Below are 19,508 nucleotides of genomic sequence, written 5' to 3' on the forward strand. Positions count from 1 at the left end.
ATGTAACTGTAGTTTTACCACAACACTGTTGAATTCTTGAATCTGTTTAGTCAGGTCTTTATAAATTTTCTTCAACAGCATGGATCTGACAATAGTGCCAGAAGAAAGGCAATTCACAGGTTTATATTATTGCACTGTTCAAATATTGTTACTATAGTAATCACTAGTTCAAAGGAACTTGAATTGTGGATGCTCTACATAATCTAATTCAAATAAGTAACAGAGAAAAATTGGAAATCATAGATATGGTGAAGTTGTCTATAAGGAGACGTTTTTTAACATTTATGGCAGGAGTCTACAGTGTCAGCACTTTGTACTATTCAGAGATAATGCTGTTGCTTTATTTCTGCCACCAGGAAAGTCTAAGGATAGAGAACATTGCATTTTGGGGTTTGGGGTAACAAGCTGCATTATTTGTCTTATTAACTTCAAGAGACAATGGCTGTTTAGTGTTTCATGGATGTTCCACAACAATAAATGTAATTAAAAACAAATAAAAATAAGATGGGGGCTTGGTGGCTTAGTAGTTTGCACATTTGCCTCGCATCTCCAGGGTTGGGGGTTCGGATCCTGCCTCTGCCCTGTGTGCAAGGAGATTGCATCTTCTCCAAGGGATTCGGGGTTTCCTCCGGGTACTTCGGTTTCCTCCCCAAGACCAAAGATATGTTCTGTAGGCTGATTGGAATTTCCAAATTGTCCGTAGTGTGTGAATATGTGTGTAATTGTGCCCTACAATGGGTTGGCACCCTGTCCAGGGTATCCCCCACCTTGTGCCCTGAGTTCCCTGGGATAGGCTCCAGGCTCCCCGTGACTTTGTGTGGGATAAGCGTTGTAGAAAATGGATGAATGTTATTCAAGATGTCATTCTTTAATAAAACAAAACAAAAACAAATAATATTTGGCAAATTGTTGTTGTGGTTCAAGACACTTCGTTTCATGCTGTAATAGTAAAATAATCCAGGGTGATGCTTACCACGCTTATTTTTCTATAACAGCACGCCCTGTTATGTTTTCATACTGGAATTACTCATTACTGCATATGAGTAGTTTTATGTGTTTGAGTGTTGGAGTTATTAGACATTTCCAGCATTTAACAATATAACTGCTGGCGTTGGGAGGGGGCTGTTGGCAGAGAGAAATAACGGGACGGAATGGTGGGGAAACACTGCGGTCCTTCCTCAAACGTCGTTGTAAACAAATGTGCAGAGTGCAAGAGCGTCACGTGATTTCATAGCGTCATCGGATTCCCGTCCTCCTAAGCTAATCGGCATTACTGCGCATGCGTGCGTCTTGACCACTGAGTCAATCGTAGGACGCTACAGTGAAGACGAAACGCAGCTTCACCTGAATTCTTGGGTAAGTTCCATCTAATAAACCTTCGTGGGAAAGCGCAGAGTATCGCTTATACAAAAACAAATATTTTGATTGTGTATGTTGTTGTTTTAATTTGGCATCAGACTACATGTACAGCTGAGTGTTGAGAATTAGTGTGACAGCTGATCTGATCACTCTACCAGGATGTTCACTTCTCACCTTACACACTGAACCGCAGCCTTGTCTCGAGAACTGTATCCTAGCTATAAACGCGACATGTCTCGCTTTAGATGTATATTAAAGCCCTTTTATAACTGCTTATACATGGAGTGTGTTGTTTACAACTGCACAGTGGGACGGACGTTTCATTTTGGTTCGCACTAACGCGCAGAGGAATGAGGAAAATATGCAGCTCAAATGAGTTTTTATTTACAGTCCAGAGAGGATTTCACAGCGGTAATGAAGTCCTTTCCATTATTAATTATAGTATTAATAGTTTCGGTTTTGTTGTCGTTACTACACAGAGTCTCTCCTGCTTTACAACGTTTACTGGGATGGAGCTGATCTGAGGAGTTTTATACTGTACAGGGCATGATGGGCGGAGCTTCCCAGCATTCTGGGCGGATCCTAATCCTTTCCGTCCTCACTTTATATATATATATATATATATATATATATATATATATATATATATATATATATGTGTGTGTGTGTGTGTGTGTGTGTGTGTATATATATATATATATAGATATATATATATATATATATATATATATATATATAAAGTGAGGAGATATATATATATGTGTGTGTGTGTGTGTATATATATATATATATATATATATATATATATAATTTATGGAAGGAAATAGAGCTTTGAATTTTTAATAAATACATTAAATTTGAATTGAAATTTAGTGCTCTGACCACTGTATAGCAATGAATATTACTTCGAAAAGCACACATCTGTGTTTATTTGTTTTGAATGAGCTTCTTTGACATTCAAAATACTTCTATCAATTAATCCATTTTCCATACCACTTATCCTACACATTATAACAGAGAGCCTGGAGCCTGTCCCAGGGAACTCAGGGCACAATGACAGGGTGCCAACGCATTGCAGGGCACAATCACACACACACACACACACACACACACACACACACACACACACACATTCGCACACTATGGACACTATCAGCCTACAGCGGATGTCTTTGGACTGGGGGAGGAAACCGGAGAAACCGGAAGAAATCCCCAAAGGGGAGAACATGCAAAATACACACACATGGCAGAGGAGGCGACTCCCAACCCCAGGGGTGTGAGGCAAATGTACTAACCATTAAGCTATCGTGCCCACCTTAAAGTACTTTTATTTCATTCACATTTTTAATTTGAAGGATATTTATTGTTTGGGGTTTTTTTTTACCGTTCACGAATATGATTCAATAATTCAGTTTTCAGATATTCAAGAAACATTCAGGTTGTCCATTCCAGTGCTTCCATTTGATTAAATCAATTTAGTTAGCAAAATCTGGATCTGGAGCCTACCCTTGGAACACTGGGCATGGGGTGAGAATACATTCTGGTTGTACTCTTTGGCCAGTCCAAAGCAAGGCAAAATGCACACACACATATATAGTCACACACTCATTCATGCCTATGGGAGTCCCATTCAGTGTGTGTTTCTGCCTTGCACCCAGTGTTCCCATGCAGGATAGACTCCACAAATTAGGTGTTTTTCTCTACATTTGTAAAAGCTACAATTCTAGGCTTCTTTGATGAATATGTTGGTTATAAATGTAGGCCTGGCCCAAATGGTATTTCTGAACGAATTAAACTAGTCAAGATTGTAATAAACATCACTGAGTAGGAGAGTGCATGACCTCAAAACACCTGGCGAGGAAAAAAAATCACTTCCTTTACACGTTTTCAGAATCATCTCCTTTTCCTGTTTGGGAATTACTTGACTAGCTTCACCATCAGTGCAGGAAGTGTTGAAGTGCATTGTTTAATAATTTTAGCCAACATACTCGCTGAAGTGAACTTCCGTCCCAGACTTAATCCTTTTTTCGTTTATCTTAAATCTTGTCCTCGGGTTGCTGCTCTGTGTACCCAGCTGCTGTAGTGTTTAGACTTATCTCAAAGTCCTGTCGCTACTCTGGTTTCTATTTCAAGGCCATAGTTTGATAAATAGTGAGTGAAAGATACACTAAACATGAAGGTTGGCTACAGTCTTAAAATAAGAATAGAGGCACACATCACTTGCTTTCCACGGCTTTATGGTATCAAATGCTCCTTTTTAATGAATTCTTCAGCAAAAAAATTAAATTTGTTTACTAATTTAAGACTACTTAAGGAACTGACAGCACATGTTGTAAAGCATACACCTGTGATGGAGAGTAAAAAATGCACTGAAAACACTCTGTGAGAAAGAATGTCTTGCATTACACCGCACAATTTTCGGCCTGATTTTGCTGATACAAAAAAGAATTGTACGTAATAAAATATTCTTTGGTCTTGAATTAAGATCAGCGGTTTTAGAACACATAATATGACATGTTCACCAGCAGGCGATTTAGTGCCATTGTGACCAAAGGCACTGAACAAGACATTCTGGCAGCTTGAATACTTTTATGTTGAAATCTCAGTATTATCGCTGTTACGACACTCATTTAAAAAAAAAATCCACCAATAGGAGGACTGAATAGGAGGGCAGCAGTGGAGGCTCCAAACATGGTATTAACAATGGTGAAACATAAATGAACATGCTAATGGCCATAAAATCCATCCTTATTACCTCAAGCTCACTTTGAGGAATGTTTCTTTTTATGCAGCCCCACTTTCTGCATGAGCCCAGATCACGCTGATTGATGACATAAGCAGAACATAATGATTTTCTTCAAACACAGGTCTATCATTAGAGACTATTCATTTTATATCTTCTTCTGACATGGACAACACATGTTATTGCACAATCTGTTATAAAATAACAAATTTACAGTCTAAAATGGCTTACCACAGATGAAAGGGCTGTTATTTTTGAAATGTACAATTTATATTAAGTTTAATCAGAAATTAGACGCAGTCTCCTTATGCATACACAATTCATAATTGGTGCCAGATTGCTTTTGCTGTGCGCAGTCTTTTTCCATCCTGCATAAGGACAATAGCTTAAATCCGTTTGGATTGCAGGAGGGACAGATGGAGCAGCAATGCTGGACAACAGCCCTCTCAGATTTGGTGGAGTCCTTCAGAATCCTTTCATTCTTAACCAAGCATTACATTTCTTTCTTCAGCCTATACAGTTACAAGCCATTGACGCAAAGTTTTCTGTTACACAAAAAAAATGGAATTCAGTGTTAAAATCCCATTCAATACACACATAATCCAGCATAAGCGTAATGGTAATGTAAATCCATTTACACAGTTACTCTTCATAGCATTGATGCTATGCTATCATGCTAAATAGCAGACTGGCTGAAATGCTTTGCTTTTATAATACTCTGATGATGGGAGTGATGACATGAGTTGGATTTCCTGAAGGGAAGTGAATGAGCATGTTGTGTAACAGTGCACATGTATCACATAAACCTCTATAAGATAAACCTCTCTGTGGTAAGCAAATTTTCTCTTGTCGCTCAAAAAAAAAAAAAGGGTTACAAGCAACGGGTGACAGTTTTAGAACTAGGTCTTGTTTGATCAGCATTATTACACATTTTTAGTCTTTATGCTAAGCTTATATATTTTGCTTATGAGATGAATTTGAAATGTTAAAGACAGCAATCAGTGTGGTAATGCAGAAAGCAGCATTTTTGAAAATCCCTTCTTTTCAAAGCTTTCTGAACATTCTGACCTTGCTTGTTGCTGAGCGCACAACCAATTTACCCCTCCTCCCATCACCCGAGGCTATTTCGTCTCTCGTTCTCTCTGCACCCATCTATTCTCCCTGTCTCGCTCTGCTGCTCACCCTCCATCTACCTTCCCCTTTGATCTTTTTTTTTTGGCTTAGACCCCACAGATCTGACACACACACACACACACACACACACAACCACTCCTATTCTCTAGCCTCTCATCTTGAGGGCTGGTGGCCATGGGGTGCACACATGGAGGCGTTGATGGACAGAGGATAGCGAGAGTGTGGGATGGAGATGGAGGATTGGAGGTTGCTGAAGGCTGTTTTCTGTAGATGCTGTTAAGACTTTCTGCTTTTAGAGAAGAAAGGGCAGTGTGAGGTTGAACGTCATGTGTAATTAACACAAACTAATGCTGACACCATATTAGCTGCTTTTGCCCTGAGACCTTTTCTTTGGTCAGTTTGTGTTTGTGTGTATGTGCATGAGCCAAGTCACACTTCTGCAGTACTGCATTACATAACCACACAATCCCAGTGCCATCCTCAGTTGCCTATACAGTCTAAGGATTGTGCTATTCATGACTCCACTCTGAAGCTTAGAGAGAGATGATTACAGATTAGCAGGTTTTAGGATTGTTTTTATGTATAGTTAGCAAATTGTTGTGGATTATAATGAATAGATGGGTATTGTATGACACTGAACAAGACACTGTAATCATAAGTGAGGTGGTCTGGGATGTTGCTTCTGATTCTGGCAAAACGCCAAAAAGAACAAAGAATTGGCCAAAACTGGATTTTTAAGAAACCATAAATTAGCCTTTTATAAATAGAGGAGGGGGTCAAGCAAAATTGGCCGTACTCTCAGGATGGAAGGGATGGCATACTCTCTCTCCCAAGTTAATCATAGTGATGCTAGCCAATCACGAGGCTCTGTGAGCTCAGGTATGTGGAAGAGGGTAGATAGCACTTTCCTCTTAGTACGTTACACTGCCCTGTGTAGTACGTCAAAAAGATGTGGTTGGCTGGCTTCATGTGTCTCGCCAGAAGCATGTGTCTTCACCATACCTGGTTGCTAGCTGCCATATGATAGGGGAGGGTTAGGCAGTGGGTGGTAATTGGCAAGTGACCAAAATGGGGAAAAATAAATATGTTGGGTAAGGAGTTGTTTTAATAGACACATTTGTGATTTCCTAATACAGTGAATGTCAGGCTTTAATCAGGCTGTTGGATAGCCATGTCCTGTAGGAAAATGAACATAATTCTATGTTTGTATGTCAGTAAGAAAGTAAAATATTACATTCCTCACATTTCAGATAAAATCCTAATGAAGTCTAACAAGTTTTACCTGTAAAACAAAAGCAAGTGTGACAACCAGAAGAACTGTGGCAGATTCTTCAAAGTGCTTAATTAAACTTCACAACCAATTCCCTTATAAAACAGCTCAAAGTGTACCTGAGACTACTGAGGCATTTTTAAAAAGCAGAGGGTTGTCACACCAAATACTGACTTTGTTCAGTTTATTACTGTTTACTGCTCGTATATTATAGTATAATATTTGTGTGTGTGCATATAATATTTTATTTATATATATATATATATATATATATATATATATATATATATATATATATATATATATATATATATATATATATAAAATATTTAGTACACCTGGTTGACTAGGAACAGGAAATCAACCATGACAGGGGTGTAAATATGAGGTAACACATAGGCCACACTGGCCAAATTCCCTTAGTCATTCATAACAATGGGCAAGACCAAAGAATGTAGCTGTGAAGTGTGGCAAAATGTTGTTGAGATTCATAAAATGGGAAGTGGCTATAAGAAAATAGTAAACGCATTGAAAATGCCCATTTCCACAATCAGGGCAATAATTAAGAAGTTCCAGTCAACTGGAAATGTTTTGAATCAACCTTGAAGAGGACGTGTGTATATATTGTCTGAATGCACTGTGAAGAGGATGGTTCGAGTGGCCAAAAAATTTCCAAGGATCACAGCAGGAGAACTGCAGAAGTTAGTTGCGTCTTGGGGTCAGAAAGTCTCCAAAACTACAATCCGAAGTCACCTACATCACCACAAGTTGTTTGGAAGGATTTCAAGAAAAAAAAACTCTACTCTCCTCCAAAAACAAACTCAAGCATCTTCAGTTTGCCAGACACTACTGGAACTTCAAATGTGGTCGGCTTCTATGGTCTGATGAAACCAAAATAACGCTTTTAGGCAATGAACACCAGAGGTGGTTTTGGTGCACACCGAGAGGTAGCCATATGGAAAAGTCCCTCATGCCCACGGTTAAATATGGTGGTGGCTATTTAATGTTTTGGGGCTGTTTTTCTGCCAGAGGACCTGGACATTTTGTTAGGATACATGGCATCATGGACTCTATCAAATATCAACAGATATTAGATGAAAACCTGACCAGAAAGCTTAAAATGGGCCGTGGTTGTATCTTCCAGCTGGACAATGATCCAAAACATACATCAAAATCAACACAAAATTTTTTTACTGACCACAAAATCCATTTCCTACCATTACCATCCCAGTCCCCTGACTTGAAACCCTACTGTCTGGTTTTATGTACCACAGACATAATAACTCATGGCTTTTGCAATGGCCTTTTGAAACTGACGAGATTTCATATTGAGACATTCTTGAGGCTTAGTTTGCAAACATGCTCAGTGTTGTGTAATGTGTTAGTCACCCACTGCCAACTTGTGGGAAAAAGTAAAACAAGCCTTATGAAGGAGTAATAATGTATTATTTTTGATGTAAGCCTCTGCATGATTATATAATGAGCTTTCCACTCTTGCTTTCTCAGGTTCAGCTGCTGGGTGGGGAACCAGGAAGAAGAGGTGTGTGCGTGTCATAAAAGCAGTCAGTTCAGACTGTACTGCCCTCTTGTATTACTATGGAGGGGCCTGCAGTAGAAAACCTCATAGACTTTGACATGCCTTCCAGCACAGAAGTGACAGCACCCTCTGCCGTTGGTCCACCCGACTTGTTATCAGCCGAGCCTCTCATCCCAGAGTCTGTGTGTGAGCTTCCAAAGCCAATGGCCCCGAGACCAGTTGAGTATGGAAGAGAGGAAGGTGCCGAAGACAGCGATGCCACAGAGTCTGCAGACAGTGAGAATGAGGCCACTGATTCGCCCTCCCACACTTCAAACTCCCGCCGCTCATCTTCATCATCCAATCACAGTGCTGAGGACTCCGATGTAGCAGAACGGCGGGAATTCATGAAAGCCTATGTGGAGAAGCTGTTTCATGGAAGGTGAGGCAGTGATTTTAGCGGGCTGATTTTATAGACTGCATACATTTATCCCAAGTAAATATAAAGTGAAATGAAAATGGGCCAAACAATCAAAGATATTCATTTGTATCTTTTTTAATGAACCTGCCATCAGCCATCCTCTTTGGAGAACAATAAGGCCTTTGTGTAGCAATATATAAAGTTATGTTTTTTTTTGTTAAGTAACATATTGAATGATCTGTTTCTCTGTTTTCTCTCTGTCTCTGATTCAGGGAGGACTTTGACCAGGAGGAGAAAGCACGCTTCGGCGAGTTGTGTAGTGGAGAAAACGGCAAGGCGAGGGAGTGGTTTGCAAAATACATCAGTGTGCAGGTGTGAAGGGGAAGGAAAGCGCTTCAATTCGGGGCTAAAGTTTATGCATAGTATATACACGCTTTACATTAGAGCACTTGTGTAGCTCTTAACAACTAAACTAGATCCAACAGAGTGCACACAAACATACAGAGTTGGTTACTTCAAAGCTTGCCTTGCATGTCCCAGTTAAAAGCAAGTTGTTGGCCTCAGTGCAGCTGAAGGATATATGATATGACCCATTAATATTTGGGATCCATGAATTATAATGAAATCATTTGGTTTCTTGCAGCGCTGCAACTCTAAGTGTGTGAGTGAGCAGACCTTCTACCGACTGGTGCAGTCTTTTGCAGTCGTCCTGTTTGAGTAAGTATGCAAAAAAGCCAGAGTCTCAGTAAATCTCTGCAACTTGGCTGAGATTCTGGGAACAAGCTGCTGGTTAGGTGGCTCAATAAACATTTGGCATTACCACATTCTGTCCTCTCAATCTGAGTATATGAACCACATTGTTAGAGCCAGCATTGCAGCAAGATTGCAAGAACATATAATTTCCCAAGTCACTCTTTTGTACTCTTTTTCTTTGTTACATAAATCTCTCTGTTTTAACCCCCGAGAAGCATTATTTATGGATGTGCACCATGTAATTATTTAGAAATGCCAGGCACAATAATCATTGCTCTGGCCCAGGCTTCTCTAACAATGCTACCAGACTCTGTATATATCTTTGTGTAGTTTGATACTGACTTGAGAATGAATGATGTTACTGTTAGCACTTGGTTAGTTTGTGCTGAATTGGAGTCTGATAATCAAACTGAGTGGATGGTGGGTTTATTTATGTTTTATTTGGACAAACAGTCATGCAGCTTTGTTGGCACTCATTCCACAAGTTCATTTCCTGCAGGTTTCCTCTCGAGTCAATATTTGTATACTTACAGTATGTGTGTGGGTTGAATTTGATTTTGCATTACTACCATGACCTTCAGCTGACCTCTGTTTTGAATGACTGTCAGATGCCACCAGATGGATGATTACAGCCCTGCCAAGCACTTAATGACCATGTGCTTCACATACTATTACATTGGTAAGACATGGAAGAAAGCAAGTGTTCTTGAATGAGTGTGTATGTTATTTTGAATCGAGTGAAAACCTCAAAAGTACGACACAAATTAGAACTGAATAATTTTTTTTCTAGAGAAATCCAGACACTCGTTAAATACTGATACACTTGCATTGAAGGAAATGGAGATTGTGAAGAAACAGTACAAAAAAATCTAGTTTTCTTTTGACTCACCCTGTTAAACAAAATTTGTGGGCTTATTGCTTTTTTAAATGTTATGTTAAGACATATAATAGCCCTTTTTCAATCTTAGTCACTTCTACTTTATTTAAGGGCTTACGCTCCTCTCATTCGTTTAAGTAACAATGACGTGATTTGACCGTTATTTTTTCAAATGCCACACAAAATAAATGAGTTGTTTTGGCATATCAATCTTTTGTTTTGTGATTACTTGTGTGTGCACATATGGTCACATGGTGTGTTAATCCTCTGTCTCCAGGGAAGATACAGCTGTCACCTACAGAGCTTCTGGAGAAGCCGAGTGCAGGTTTTGACTCATACCTGCGTGGCAGCAAGGTCTGGCTCTCAGGCAAGAAAGACATTGCTGAGAAATTGTTGAAAAATACGACAACCAAGACGGACATGAAGAGCTTCTTCGGAGGCCTGGAGAGCAAGCTCAGAGGCCCAGCTGCCCGAAAGAACGAGTGAGGAGGGGCACTCTTGCTCAGTCATTACCTTCATTTACTAAGACCAATGAAAATGACCGCATAATTAAATCACTATGACTTAAATGGGTCATAACTAATAATGGACTCATTATTGGTTCATGTACAAATACTATAAGTCTGGTCTCTTTCAGTCTTCCTCTTTTGTCCCCTGTTTTGTCCACAGAGAGATAGAGAGTCCAACAGAAGGCAAGCCTAAAGCACCAGGTAAATCATTTATATTGATTTTTTTGATGGTTGCATGCCTCCCATCTTTATTCAGTTCTAAGTAAAGTCTATGTCTTTTACTTAGAATTCACACCAGACATGAGATGTAAGTGACACGTGTTGGGCCAAAGTTCGGCCAGCTGTATTTACAGCGCAGTTTACTTAAATTCATGACCTGAGATAGCAGGGCAGTGAACTCACAGCATATTTGCTTTTATTCTAGTTGCCCATGTTGGTGGATTGGTATCAGCTCAGATGTGGACTAATGATAAATTTCTTATCTGGCCAAGGAAAAACTCTAGAGTTCTGCCCAGTCATATGTTTTGGTTACCCAGAAATCTAATTAGACTAGGTTAAAAAGTATTGGTAGCCACATTTAATAACATGTTGGTGAGCTAGATAGCTAATTAATTGCATTAATAAAGACTAAGGCAAATGAATTAGTATGCTGTAGGATTGTTGTGTTTGTGCCCTTGACAGCATTGCCCAACATCACAGCCATAAGCTGTCATGTTGTCTCGTCACATTTCTTGAAATAGATGTTATATGAGACTGGATAGTGTCTAAATTTTCTCTCGAAATGTTTAACCGTGAAGTGACTATGTTTAATAAGCAGGAGAGTTATCTGAGGACTTATCTGTCCATGGTACTGTCCACTGGGTTAAGGCTAGGTTTAGGGTTTCAATATATCTGCGTGTTCCTGTTTCTGAAAATATCCTCTGTCGTCTTAATTGATCTGCCTAGTAAAAATCTTTCTACCGTCAGTTAAATCACACCTCAGCCAATGTTTGTAGTGCATTACAGCACAGTGAACTGCATTATGTTTAAACATAGCCGATATACCAAAGGAAAACACATGTTTTGCTAAAGTCATTAAGAAGTAGTTTTTTTGGGTTGTTTTTTTTAACAAGTTGTTAAGGCCACTTGCCCAGTCTACCACCATTCAACTAAGAGCCTGGACACAACATCTGCTTGTCCCAGATACCCGGGCTACTGTTTTGTCCACCCCTGCAGCTGTAGGCACCACGTTCATAAAGCTGTAAATATATTCATTTAAATATAGTTAACTAGGAATGTGTTACATCAATGGATTCCTATGGAGTTTATGCTTCACACTGAAATGTGCAAATGAAATAAAAAAAAGAGGTATTGTTTGTTAAAAGAAACAGGATAGACAGGGTTTGGTATGGAGCAGGTATGAAAGGATTGTTAAGTTACATGGAATCATACTTGTTATGTGCAGATGCATGCGAGACAGACATGTCTTTAACACATAACACTTTTGTTTTGGGTGTTCAACCCTGATGCACAGAGCCTGTTGTAAATGTACCCACATCTTTTCAACTGTCTGCCAATGAGCAGTTCATGACTGTAAATACATCCTTGCTGTCACTGAGCACTTCTCATGTATGCATACAGTATTTCTGAGACTCCTTCAATACTGTTCTGCTAATGAAACGTGTGTGTAAACATCAATTAATGTGTGTTCTCATCTGCTACAGCATCACCACCTGCATCCCCAGACAAGAAAAAAGGAGAGAAGATATACTTGTACACACACCTTAAACAGCAACCAATCTGGTGCGTGGTTCATTTGTTGTTTCAGGTTCTTTGTAAAGCTGCTCAGGCAGTATCCAAGGAGTTCGTTTTGTGTCTATCATTTGATCCAAGAATGGTCCTGAGGTTTTATTTCAATCGTCATGTTTGTTACACGTCAAGAAATGGAACACTTCACTGCTGAATGTTATCCAATTGTATACCAATGTGTTGTTGAATTCTCAAATCTGATTAGTCAGAAGGTGTGGATTAATTTTCTCTGACAGGAGTGCCAGCTATAAGACAAACCAATGATTGCCTCTTTGTAACAGTTTTTCTTCATGTAACAGTCTTCAGGTTAGACGACTTTGTACCTTCCAAGTTCTCAGTCACCTGACAGGCTGCGATGATTGTTTATAGCTGTTCTAATCTGAGCGATAACAGGAACTAACCTGTTTTAAGGACATTCCAGAACATCAAACGTAACTGTAAATATATTAAACGGACTACATTAATAAATTTGAAATGGACTCGTTTTAAAATTGCTGCGCTATAAGAGGAATAAAACACTTCAGGAAGTGCTGTTCTATGAAAATAACCAACTTCAGTAGCTCCATTTCACGTCGGGTCGCATCGCACCACTCCGTCATTGAGTTAGTCCTTACTAACTCTGATCATAGGAACATGATCCTCATCTTTCACACGGTTAATGATGGTCTTTTCTGTTCAAAGGCACACTTTAAGATTTTGGAATGCTGCATTTTTCGATGCTGTCCACTGTGAGAGGAACAAGAGGTCCCCGACCACGAGGTGAGAGTATCTGTAAAAAAAAATAAAAAATACATATATATTTTTAAAAAAGCGGACCATGTTCTTTGAGTATAAATTCCAGTCTGCTTCTGCCTTGGATGGCTAACTATATAAAAGAGTGGCTGGACCTTTATGTAGCAGGTATGCAGATCTGCATTGCTGCACCCTCTGCAAATACTTTAGTATTTTTCCTACACACCTCATTCATGATTAGAAGATTAACAGGTTCATGTTTGTTTGAACTCTGGCCTTTAAAACTGGAATTACCACGAGGTGTGTGATACCTGGGTGTGACTCTGTAAACATTTCAGAGCATGTGATGCTTGTGAACGTGTTAAAGATTAGGGTCAAGAGATTGCATTTAGCAATGCACTGCTGTATTGTTAAAGGTTTATGAGGATTTTGGTACCTAGTAATTAGACATGTTGTCTATCCAGGTGAGAAAAGTAAATTTGTGCGTGTATGTGTGTGTGTGTGTGTGTGTGTGTGTGTGTGTTCTACATCCTTGCGTTCAATAATATCTGATTTTTGCCTTGCTCTCTGAGCTCACTCTATCCCAGTAGTAGACACTGCTGCACCAATCTGCTCAACAGCCTCTCTTTCCCTCTCTCTCTTCCTCTCTCTCTCTCTTTTTCTGCATGCAACTTTAACTGTTTATCTCCATGTGCCTTGCTGCCTCACACAGACGGACAGCTGAGGAGGAGAAAGACGAGAGGTCTGTCGTTCATTCTGTCTGCTGTACCAGACACCACTAGACAGAAAAAGGCCGCAGAAATAAATTCGAGAGCAAAATAGCAATACAGCTCAGTTAGGCTGCAGCAAAGAGCAAGGGAAGGTGCCGGGAAAAGGGGATGGGGACATTTTGGATGTCTAGGCCTTTTGTAAAGCAGGAGGCTTTTATCTTAGATATTCATGGTGTGTAGCAGAGGAAAGGAATTCGCACAGAAAACTACAGAGTCATCATACAGGAAGGAAGTTGTGCACTGCACTGATAACCAAAATGGCAACAAAAGAAAAAGCACACTGCTTAATGGTTTAAGACATAGTAATAGGTTCCAGATTGTTACCAAAAATAAGAAAGCATCTTGTCATATATAGTGCCCTCCACTAATATTGCACCCTTGGCAAATATGAGCAAAGAAGGCTGTGAAAATTTGTCTTTATTGTTTAACTTTTTGATCTTTTGTTCAACAAATTACAAAAATTCTCTACTCTCATGGATAACAAACAATTGCAAACACAACACCGGTTTATCCCCCAAAAAATCTGTGTTAAATATGTGTGCAACAATTATTGGCACCCCTTTGAATTCATATGAGAAACATATATTGGAAGTATAGGAACAGAGTATAGGAATGGGTGACTAGGAACAGGAAATTGTTCAACCATGACTTCCTGTTTCACAGGGGTATAAATATGAGGTAACACAGGCCAAATTCCCTTAGTCATTCATAACAATGGGTTAGACCAAGGAATATAGCTGTGATGTGCGGCAAAAGGTTGTTGAGCTTCACAAAATGGGAAGTGGCTATAAGAAAATAGCACAAGCATTGAAAATCCCCATTTCCACCACCAGGGCAATAATTAAGAAGTTCCAGTCAACTGGAAATGTTATGAATCAACCTGGAAGAGGATGCATGTCTATATTGTCTCAATGCACTGTGATCTCCAGGGATCACAGCTGGAGAATTGCAGACGTTTGGGGGTCAGAAAGTCTCCAAAACTACAATTTGAAGTCACCTACATCACCACAAGTTGTTTGGAAGGGTTTCAAGAAAAAAAAATCTACTCTCATCCAAAAATAAACTCAAGCATCTTCAGTTTGCCAGACACTACTAGAACTTCAAATGGGATCGGGTTCTATGCTCAGATGAAACCAAAATAGAGCTTAAACACCAGAGGTGGTTTTGGTGTACACAGAGAGGTAGCCATATGGAAAAGTACCTCAGGCCCACAGTTAAATATGGTGGTGGCTCTTTAATATTTTGGGTCTGTTTTTCTGCCAGAGGACCTGGACATTTTGTTAGGATATATGGCATCATGGGCTATCAAATATCAACAGATATTAAAAGAATACCTGACCGCCTCTGCCAGAAAGCTTAAAATAGGCTGTGGTTGGATCTTCCAGCAGGACAGTGATCTAAAACATACATCAAAATCAACACAAAAATGGTTTACTGACCACAAAATCAAGGTCCTGCCATGTCCATCCCAGTCCCCTGACTCGAAACAAATAGAAAACCTGTGGGGTGAACTGAAGAGGAGAGTCCACCAGCGTGGACCTCTAAATTTGAAGGATCTGGAGAGATTCTGTATGGAGGAATGGTCTTAGATCCCTTGCCATATATTCTCCAACTTCATCAGGCATAATAGGAGAAAACTCAGAGCCGTTATCTTGGCAAAGGGAGGTAGCACAAAGTACTCACTAAAAGGGTACCAATAATTGTTGCATGCCTATATTTAACAAAGATATATATTTTTTTATAAACCTGTCTTTTGTTAGTTATTAGACTTGGGTTTCTACCTATTCTCTGCTTTAAACTGCTTTAAGGTTTGCTCCATATGGAACAAAAAACTAACTTTTTAAGTTGGAAATAAATAATATATCAGTAAATAACATATCTTCAGCAACCTCTACATGTTGAGGCTATTCCATTAAACTCTATTGGTGTATGTCTGGCTCAAAATATTTTAAACAGACCATTATGTATCTCATTTAAACATTCCTTCCTTTGCTCGTTAATGACATTCTTTGATAAATGCACCAATGGCAATCATATTTGGAAGTTTTTGGAGGATTAAAGGAATGCTTCTGCAATTGTTTTGGATCCTGAGGCCATGATTTCTGAATAGTAGTGTCTGGGCTTCTGTCTCTGGCCTCTGCTTTTCCTGTGTGCATTTTATGTGGCTCATGCAGTCACTTGTTGTCGCATGCTTGCTGCATACTGTGCAGGTCATCTGCATGCTGGGTGTCGTCTCATTTTGTAGACATATTCCTCATCTTTAATGAAAAGGTTTTTTCCCCCCTCTAAACTTAGAAATACTAACTTACTTAGGCCAAATATAAAATTTAGTGGAACAGATGCGTGTTGGAGTCTGATCAGCAACTTGGGAGGATTATCACCAAAGACAGTAGTTTAGAAATTGTTCTAAAATGATTTATGATCACTCTGTTGCAGGGTTGGGAGGGATACTTTAAATATATATTCTGTTACAGTTACAAATTACTTTATAAAAAATCCAAGTATCACAATGTGAAAATAATGTAATCTGATTACTTCAAGGTCACACATGGAAATGAAGTCAAGAGAAAAGCAATATGATCTAAAATACTTTTATTTAGAGCTTAAAAACATGTTCAAAGTTTTAAGAAAATAAATAAATGAATAATTAAAAGATCACTGTCCGTGATGCGGGTATCATTAAACCATAAAAGTTTGGGTGACCATATTCTGGTTTTCCAAAAAGAGGACACTTTTCTTTTTCGTGTCTAGTGCACAAAACAGTGTTACTATGAATGTAGATTTTAATACACTGAAAAAGACACACTATTAGCACTATTAACATCATGTAAATATTTATAAATTCCTACATTCTTTTGAATGTCCATGGAATAAAATAAAATATCAGATGCCACGAGTGTACCTTCTGTCATCATTTACACATCTGAATGACCATGTAATATAAAGCAATGTGATAACATGAAATTAAAAAATATTGAGATATTGACATGAAATATTGTTCTGACTCAGGACAGCTGTCATTTGCTGCTGTTGTCAAGCAACTGTTTTATGCCGTACACCACAGCGCTTCACCTTCACCTGTTTGCTGAGAGTAGGCTAATGGTTGAGAGGCAGGAATTTGGCTAATAGTTGCTGCAAGCTTTTTAGAATCGACCAATTGGGGTGCGAGAAGGCGGGAGTTACAGAGAGGGGTTAAGGCAATGCAAACATGCGCACACATGATGCAGTATTAGACCATAAACACATCATAATGAAAATAAAAATGAATCCCGGACATTTTCTCAAATTTAGAAATCCCGGCAGGACGATTTTTTAAGGTATGAAAAGGAGGACGTATGGTCGCCCTAACAAAAGCATTTCAGAGAACAATTTGTGTTCATTTCTACTAGAAGGTTGCTCATGTGAGCCATGACTGGCAAGAGAGAATAAAAACTATAATCAACAGCTATGTTGTATGTCATGTCAAAAGATTAATTTATTTAGTTTTAAATTTAAAAAGTGTCATCCTGATAGTATTCCCATTTTTTACTAAATGCACCTGTAATCTGATTACTTTGTTTTCTGACATAACTGTAACGGATTACAGTTACCAGTTTATTGGATCCTGATTACGTAACGCCGTTACATGAATTCCATTACTCCCCAAGCCTGCTCTGTTGTCTCTAACTCGAGTTTAACAGCTAACTAACATGTGATTAAGCTTTTATATTCATAAGAAGGTATACTGTGAGGAGTAAAGGTTTTGCTTGCTATTACATAACCAGCATCCAGGATTATGTTTTCAACAGAATTTTGGATGAAATACATTTTACTTTATGTTGCTTAATTATTAACCCTGATTTAATCTAACCACAAAGCACTGCTAAACACTACATTGGGTTAACTGATAAGCTCTGCTCAACTATGTGTGCATGGGTGCTAATGTCAGGCTACATTATTATGTCATATGTCATTTACATTATTATGTCTGGCCTTTTGCAATGTTTTTCATTGCTCATGATTCTTTTGCCCATTACACCTTGCTATGGAATTAATCCTAACAAAAGAATTATGATTTAAAATGCACTAAAAGAGAAAAAGATCTTGGCAGTGGTATACCCTGGCTGTGATTTTTTCCCCTTTTGTTGGCTGTCATAAACTCACTGAAACTGAGAATGACCTCCAACCTTGAGCTTTGACCTCTGCCTTCAACCTCCTTAGGGAAAAGTGGTGTCATATGACCCAGGAAGAGAAAGACGACAGCTCCAGGATCGAAGAAAACATCACCTTTGGACAGCTAGGGTGAGTGATATCAACCTTAAAATGGTTACATTTTGGGTAAGAATCAGATAGGGGTTGAGATGAATGGTGCAAATGTTACAGGCTGTTGTTGAGGTAATGTGTTTTTTGATTACCCAGGTTTATGGTACATTTGTTCATTCTTATCGTTGCTTATTTGTATGTGCGCCTATAGGACCTTCACCCATAATATGCTCGCCTTTGGATTGAGTAAGAAACTCTGCAATGATTTCCTCAAGAAGCAGGCAATTATTGGAAATTTGAATGAAGGTGAGGGACACGCAAAGACACACACACACACAGTTCCTGTATTTTTCTCTGGCAGCATTTCACCAGCTTTTGTCGAAGTGACCATTGTAAAAATGATATGATTGTTGGTCACTTTCTAAGGCTATACTTTAAGTCAATTCAGTTTTATTTGTGTAGCACTTTTAACAATAGACATTGTCACAAAGGATCATTTACGGAAATATGGATTCAGATATACTAGAGATGTCTAATTAACAGGCCAGAAGAGAGAGTAGTGAGGGAAAAACTCCCTGAGACAACATGAGGTAGAAATCTTGAGAGGAACCAAATTCCGGGTGAAACCGGATAGTGGGATTATAAATCATTACTCTTCTACAATTGTATATGATAGAGTCAAACAATACTAAGTGTGTTGAATGTGTGAACATATTGTAAATAGAAGTCCTTGGATGAGAGCAGGAAAGTCTTTATGTTTACAGCAGCATTTCTTATGTACAAGTCTACAGTATATAGTACTGTATATAGCAGTGGTCACCAACCCAGTTCCTGGAGATCTACGTTCCTGAAGACTTTCGCTCCAACCATAATTGTGCCCATCTGACTATCTAATCATTGCGTTAAGAAGTTCTTGATCAACTAAAACAGGTGTGTTAGATTTTGGCTAGACGTGAAGGTAGATGGTTGGTGACCATTGGTATATTGGATTATCCTCTGAAGAAAGGGTGAAACTTGGGTGTAAATAAAGTAAAAAATAAATGCTTGTTTGTTCTCTTTTCCTTTTCCCCATGTTAGAACAATACAAGTTGCTGAGTGAGCATATTGAACAGATGGCTGTGGAATGAATGGCAGCTACAGAGGACTCCACTATCCTCTTGTTCGGTCCTACTGTTCGGTTCCCTGATGTATAACACCGTTCAGCTCCAGGTGGAAGCTCACTCTAGCCTCGCTCGTTTATCCTATTGAGCACTGCTACAGCCCGCCTTCATTTGAACAATTTTCAAAAGTACAGCAACGGAAGTTAACATATCTATGAGGTGGTAAGGACATTGCATTTACTCCAGTGCTGCTCACTAAAACTCTGTATACTTCTGCTATGCTGCAGCATCACA

At 39.0% G+C, this 19,508-nt stretch overlaps 1 protein-coding gene across 2 annotated transcripts in view; it reads left to right on the plus strand.

Moving 5' to 3' along the window:
• The first annotated feature begins 1,257 nt into the window (after positions 1-1,257).
• Positions 1,258-19,508, plus strand: part of kiaa0513 (KIAA0513 ortholog) — a 25,981-nt gene continuing 7,730 nt past the window's right edge. Inside the window, exons 1-12 of one of the 2 annotated variants that reach the window (XR_008385721.1) lie at positions 1,258-1,356; positions 8,013-8,464; positions 8,716-8,815; positions 9,087-9,160; positions 9,805-9,875; positions 10,351-10,555; positions 10,743-10,783; positions 12,286-12,364; positions 13,052-13,129; positions 18,073-18,153; positions 18,326-18,420; positions 19,192-19,436. Coding sequence is in view for 1 of the 2 variants with exons in the window: in XM_053622979.1 (XP_053478954.1) it covers positions 8,103-8,464; positions 8,716-8,815; positions 9,087-9,160; positions 9,805-9,875; positions 10,351-10,555; positions 10,743-10,783; positions 12,286-12,364; positions 13,052-13,129; positions 18,073-18,153; positions 18,326-18,420; positions 19,192-19,241 (1,236 nt within the window). In the remaining variant the exon portion in view is untranslated. Of the gene's footprint in view, positions 1,357-8,012; positions 8,465-8,715; positions 8,816-9,086; positions 9,161-9,804; positions 9,876-10,350; positions 10,556-10,742; positions 10,784-12,285; positions 12,365-13,051; positions 13,130-18,072; positions 18,154-18,325; positions 18,421-19,191 lie in introns of both variants that reach the window. The other variant, XM_053622979.1, reaches the window with a different exon arrangement.

Source organism: Ictalurus furcatus, chromosome 4, assembly GCF_023375685.1.
Source record: "Ictalurus furcatus strain D&B chromosome 4, Billie_1.0, whole genome shotgun sequence".
NCBI classification, from domain to species: Eukaryota; Metazoa; Chordata; class Actinopteri; order Siluriformes; family Ictaluridae; genus Ictalurus; species Ictalurus furcatus.